Source organism: Pelobates fuscus, chromosome 3 (assembly GCF_036172605.1).
Source record: "Pelobates fuscus isolate aPelFus1 chromosome 3, aPelFus1.pri, whole genome shotgun sequence".
Taxonomy (NCBI): Eukaryota; Metazoa; Chordata; class Amphibia; order Anura; family Pelobatidae; genus Pelobates; species Pelobates fuscus.
This window is the reverse complement of record NC_086319.1, coordinates 299,289,071-299,295,363: the sequence shown is the minus strand read 5'-3', so window position 1 is coordinate 299,295,363 and position 6,293 is coordinate 299,289,071. Positions and strand designations below refer to the sequence as shown.

At 38.7% G+C, this 6,293-nt stretch overlaps 1 protein-coding gene and 1 long non-coding RNA gene across 2 annotated transcripts in view; both read right to left on the bottom strand.

Moving 5' to 3' along the window:
* Positions 1 to 1,309: 1,309 nt before the first annotated feature.
* On the bottom strand, positions 1,310 to 3,382 carry LOC134603116 (uncharacterized). The gene is made up of 2 exons (XR_010090453.1): positions 2,436 to 3,382; positions 1,310 to 1,597 (listed from the first exon to the last, which is right to left on the bottom strand). It is a non-coding gene; the product is annotated as an uncharacterized LOC134603116 (long non-coding RNA).
* An 8-nt stretch (positions 3,383 to 3,390) lies between these two features.
* The window catches only part of DPP8 (dipeptidyl peptidase 8), a 37,095-nt gene continuing 34,192 nt past the window's right edge, over positions 3,391 to 6,293 (bottom strand). The window contains exons 19-20 of the mRNA XM_063448777.1: positions 5,901 to 6,012; positions 3,391 to 5,389 (exon numbers count right to left, since the gene is read on the bottom strand). Coding sequence (XP_063304847.1) covers positions 5,267 to 5,389; positions 5,901 to 6,012 — 235 coding nt within the window. The 3' untranslated portion in view covers positions 3,391 to 5,266. The remainder of the gene's footprint in view (positions 5,390 to 5,900; positions 6,013 to 6,293) is intronic.

Genomic DNA, 6,293 nt, shown 5'->3' with positions numbered 1-6,293 from the left:
CTTAAAATTCCAGCTCTTACGCCACTAGCCAGGCTTGAAAAGTTACTAGTCACTACAAGTCTGGCTGGTCCATGGCACACTCACCAGGGCTACATTTTTACTAGTCAATGACAAGTGGTGAGAGGAAATGTTGAGACCTGGTTATGCAGTGGCGCTAAATAAAGTACTGACTTTATTTTGTGGGATTTTCACCGCACAAGTAGCAATCTCAATTTGTAAAGTTTGCACTGTGATTTCAGATTCTCATATTCTCTCTCTATATATATTTATATTGAGGTCTAGTAAATGTTTTCTATTTTAGTTTTACGTTGGTCAACTGCATTGGAATTTTTTTGAAATTTTAACATAAGTAAAAGATATGAAACAAAGTATGAAGTACTTTATCTAATGTACAAGTCTGAAGTCAACAGAACTTGAAAACAAGTGGAGCTTCTACCATCACATTTTATCAATCCCCACAGCTATAGCATCGCAAAAGTTGGTTGATGGAGTCTCTGTGGTCTCATAGAATTCCACACAGACTTATGTACTGTACAGCAGTGACTCCCATTCCGGGAGGATGAAGAAAGATGGTGGTGTCCACACGGGAACACTTCAGATAAGCATGTTTGCATTCCCCACGCCTCACAAGCAGGGATGTCACCATCGAGGATCTTTGCAAAATGTGCAAAGACCCCCAAGCCCAAAGTGTTAGAACTGCTTTAACGGCTTAATTTTTTTCACTAAAACAATGTTATGTTCTAGAAGAGTTTATTAAGCTGTTGAGACATCTTACTCTGACAATGTTGTAATCAGTGATTACAAGTGTGATGTGAGATTGCAATGCGTCCCCCAAACTGGCAGAATATACACCTTGCATGATATAAAATATGCAGACACTCCTTTTATTTAGAGGATTTTACCTTTTTTAGCCACATCCCCTAAAATAAAATGGAAATGTCAGAGACTTCCTTTACGCTGCAGCATACAATATTATACCCAAACTTTTCATCACATCTTTTGCACAAATTGTAGTACAAATGCCTTTTCTGGTTCCACCATCACCCTGTCTCAGGTCACACAAAGTGTGGTAACATGGCAATACTTTCTTGAGATTGGGTAAAGCAATATGACTTACCTATATAGATCCCTGACATCAACCCCACTGAAACATTTGTGCTAAGAACAAAACCATCATCTGTGCTCATGATTTACTAAAGTTGGACAGCTAACAGAGAAGTTAATTTCCGCTTTAGTAGCAAGTGGCTAAGATTTAGTTGCCATAAGATCTGTAGTTTGTACACACATCAGACACTTGACACCCAACATTACCTTTGCTCCATAACCACTACTGGTCAGTTGGAGTTGTTATTGTATTTATAGCAAGCCTTCCAAGAAGAATTAAATCAGCTCTGTCACTTGAGTCTCTGAATTTTTGGGTGTATGGTACACTGTATGCACATTACATGAGTTACCTATTATTACATAGAGCAGGTCATGTTTTCAATAAATTAACTACCCCTACTTTGTTGTGAGAGGATATCATCTGTAAAATATTTCCTGTAATGCTCAGAATCTAGATATACATAAGTCCAGGACAGCAGAGGCTATTAATTAACTAAACCAGGGGTAGGCATCCTTTTAGCAGCACTGTGCCGATATAGGATTGTGATGTCCCAGAGCGTGCCGGTCCTAATTTTTTTTTAATTGAGGTGTGTATGCTGCTGTATTCTGCTTGTGTTATTTATACTGTAATTGCTTTGTATCGTTGTATTTGTGCGTATATGAGCTATTATATTGTATATGTTCATGAGCAGATTGTGGTATCGTGTATGATACATATGAATGTGGGCTGTGTATGTGGTAGCTTGTGGAATTGTGTGTGTGGATGGATATGTCACATTGTGTGTTTGGTAGTGTGTGTATGTGTGGGGCTGTTTGGGGTATAGCATGTGTGAGGCTGCATGTGGGGTTGTGTGCATGTATGTGGATTGTTATTGGTGTTGCGTTTGTGCGGATTGTGTGTATGTTTGTGCGGATTGTGTGAATGTTTGTGTGTGGGCTGTCCGTGTTATTTGTATGAGGGGAGGGTCTTTCTGCATTTCTGTGTATATCTAGCAGCGTGGGTGGCTTCCCTGGGTTCCAGTGGGGACCAGGCTGGCCAGGTACAGGTCAAGGACAGGAGCTGCAACAACAACTGCGAGCTGCTCTACTACTGTGTGGATTCCCATTCACAAGTGCAGGAATAAAGTGCTCTGAGATCACTTCCTCTACGTGCTGCAGTGCATAAATTGAGGATTGTCTTTCACCACCTCTTCGTATTAGCAGATATCGGAAGTTTTACTGGGACTCCTGATAGGCCAGAGCCTGTTTGTCTCTAGCAGCCTTGAGTGCCGTGCAAAGGCACCTTGAGTGCCGTGCATGGCACTAGTGCCGTAGGTTGCCTACCCCTGAACTAAACTAACAATCCTCAAGCATTCACTAACAACCCTATATTGTAATGGTGTAGTGGCTCTTGGATCCAATATCATATTTAAGTCTTTCCACCCTAAATTACCATGTTAATAAAAACAGGGACTTATTAGATCTGCACAATGCGATGAAACACCAATCATATGGAAGTCATTGTACAGCTCTAAGTCATGTCCATGAATGAACCAAATCATCTATGGGAAACTATTTAAATTTTTGGTTCAATACTTGTATAGGTGGAATGCAAGCAAGGAGACTAGTGTTCAGCCTAGACTGGTTGCGAGAAACATCCCAGTCACTCAGGGGAAAACCAGTATCCACAATGAACAATTATGAAATTATAATTCCTGTAAGAGCAAAACCTCTTGCAACATTATGAATGTGGTCATCAAATGCTATTATCTATCCCCATAATAATTTCCCATTTAAAGGGTGTTTTTCAATTTTAAATAAAGATAGCTAATGTACTAAAAAGTAGAATGAAATAACGACAAGACACATAATTAGTGTATTGTCCTTTCTTTAAAGATCATAGCATATCTTTTAAACAGCACAGTGTATGGCACCTTTATGTTTTCTGTGTGAACGGAGCAACGGAACTATACCAGTGACATGATGATGAAGATTAATAGTTTAGGATGGACAATTAAAATAAGATTTCATATAACTACAGTTTCTTTTTAAAATAAAAATTCATATTACTACATTTCCTTTAAAAACACTTTAGACTGGAAAAAATGTACAGGATAGCTGAAGGGGGGTGCCTGTGTTTTGTTCTAGGTGGCTGGCAAAATCAATAATATCTATGCATTTGTTGCACATAAAAAAAAAAAAAAAAAAACACACAAAGAAAAATTCTTAGCAACAAAACAACTTATAAGGCAGGAAAAAGATAATGCATGTATTAACACATATATATATATATATATATATATATATATATATATATATATGCCTACAAGTATGGGTGTTGCCAAAATATATTGACTATAAAGTTAAATAATTTAAAGTCATTATAGGTCACTATTTTGATTCCTAAAATGTGAATTTGAATGCATTTTCCTCTTTATCATTAACTTGAGCAGGATTCAGTCAAATTCAGCACCTTCTAGGAACGGAGTTGTAATTTCCTCTTCTCAGAGGTCCTGTGTACGATGGCATGTAATCAACAGGCATAGCCAAATGTAAAAATTCAGCAGCAGACATACAATCCTGTAGAGGAGGATGTCTATGTTCATGATAATTAACACACGGGAAGTTACCAGGCCTTTCGAGTCAATGTGTTTTTCTTCTGTGCCAAGAAATTCATATTAGCCTAGCCTTCATGTATGAAAATTAATGCACCTGGAAGAGCAGCTGCAGGGAGTTTGGATTCATTGACTTCGATTCCTTATTTCTAGAGGGGTAGATTGCTGTTGAAACAGATGCCAGGCAGACTAACCATGAATCCCAACATGTTACAGGCTCCCTTGCAGATCCTAACTCTGAGTGGTGCTTTTTCCTGGGGAAAGGTTTGTGTGTTCAAAATAGATGCCATGATCTATCATTTCTTGGAACACGGTCAGCATTAAAATTCCGATTTCTCATTGCACAAAGAAATGTAACAGAGGATGCACCCTGCAAATACAAGCCTGAGATACAATTCCAGGAGGATTTATGGTCTGAGAAATCCCATTTCCTGCAGCACTTGGTCGTCGATCACTGCAAACCCAGACTGCAAGTAAAGGTTTACTGCAGACAGGGTGGGTTTATGAAAATCTAAATTGCAAACAATCTAATAAAATCTTCAAGTAGCAGTTAAGATAGCACCTTTCCATTATAAAGTGCTTTGAAAAAGGTTGACTTATGTAAGCCACCTCTAGGGTGGAACCCTGGCACTATCAGGAATTTAAAGAAAAAGTGCGGCATAAAGGAGGTGAAAAAGCCTAGGGAGTAGGAGCTCAAGCTTGAGTGTAGCCTTTTCTCTGCAGAATTGCAGAGGGTGTCTGGCAGCCATTAATAAGAAACCAACATGCTCACCTCTCTTCTTGAAACTTGTTTTGATTTAACGCATTGCTCATTCAGAAAGCAAAGCACCTGATGGACAATGGTGAATGATAACCAACAGCAACGGTAACAGATTTACGTGGTTCAAAAACCCATGCATTGGTACTCAATTTGCCAAAACAGTCAGCAGAAGTAAACAGGAAGGGGCCAGAGAGATGAATCTGGAAGGCACTCCAAAATGTGCACCTGGTTGAACAGCATGATCCACAAATAAATAAAAACATGACAAAAGGAAAAAAATAAAATTAAAAATTACAACTTCTGCCCAGTGACAGTAAGTCTAGGCCATCAGAACAAAGCGAGCAAATATCGGGTTTGTGTCTTTTTCAGGTGGTATGTACAAGTCTCTTTTCATATGTATTGAGTGTGTTGTTATTTGTGTGGCTGTGATTTTCTTTATGCATGTTCTGAAGCATGCCACAAAAAAAAAAAAAAAAAAAGCAAAAAAGCCACCCTCATGGTTTCATAATTGATCAAAGGAGATCAGTGACCACACAATGGCACCTATTTAAAGATGTATGGGGAGGGTGAGGTGGAAAGTTACTCTCCCGCTAGATGGAAATCTGATTTAGTGCTGTCATGAGCACAGATTATCCCTTGAATGTCCAAAGAAACACTGTTGGAATATCTATGAGCACAGTATGGATTAAGTCCTATGATTCCCTCTTCTCTGATAGCCTACCTCGAAACAGGCTAGGTACGCAAGGCCAGCAGGTGTCCAACTCTGCTGGCAGCTGTAGGGCTGCAAGACCCATATACCCTAACCATCTCATAAAGATTTGGTTACTGCTATTTGGGAACCCAAATTTTCCTGCAAGTAGTAGAGGAGATGTAGTTCATAATGTTCTCCTGATTCAGGTACCCGGATACTGTGACGTTCTTGAGGATATATCTGAATGATAGAAAGCACACAGCACATAACTTTTTTTAATAAAATAAAAATGATGAGCAGGCGTGGAACACATTTTCATTATTTTACCCAACTATGGTTGATTTTTGGCCAATTCGAATATGTTACCGGAAAAAAAAAAAACAACAAAAAAACAAAAACATCCCACAGACCAATTCAGTTCTGTCAGGTTTTTTCTACCAATCCCAAAATTACTTCTTAGGTAAGACACAGGGTTGCAATGTATGATGGGTGAATAAATTATAGGAAATCTGGGAGTTTTTGACTGTATATTTTGACATGCAATCTAGATATGTATCAAATACAAGTTTGTTTTCACAAAGTCTGGAATCAAACATTCAAACACCCTATGGGAAAGGGACCTCCCTACGACCAGTTTTCTTTTTTTCCCCCAATTCTACAAACACCTAATATGAGATATATACTAAACATACATAGTGACAAGCACTTTGTAAGTTGGGCTAGTTCTTTGAAGGTACTTTTGAGATCTCACCTGCAGGTCGTATGGTTTCCCACTGCGTACAAGGAAGCTGAGCAGAATGCTTGTGTGAGCAAAGTGCACATTCTCATCTAAGAAGCCATGTAAGAGGAGCAAGCGGTTAGGCCTGTGAAACAGATAGTAGGTGTTACAACTGGAACGTCCAAAAGTGTATAGTGTGTTAAGTAATTAATAAACCAAGCAGGGCTTAAACATTTTTAAGTCCTATGTTACTAGCTGGGTCTTTAAAATTACTCCCCACGGCTAGCGGTGAGTGAAAATTTTGAGCCCTGAAACAAAAAAAGTTTTATAAGCCCATACTGGAGTACAAATCACTTTTTCTTAGTGATGCTACACGTTTATTCATTGTTATTATTCAAGATATGGAGAACAACAGGGCAGAACTGT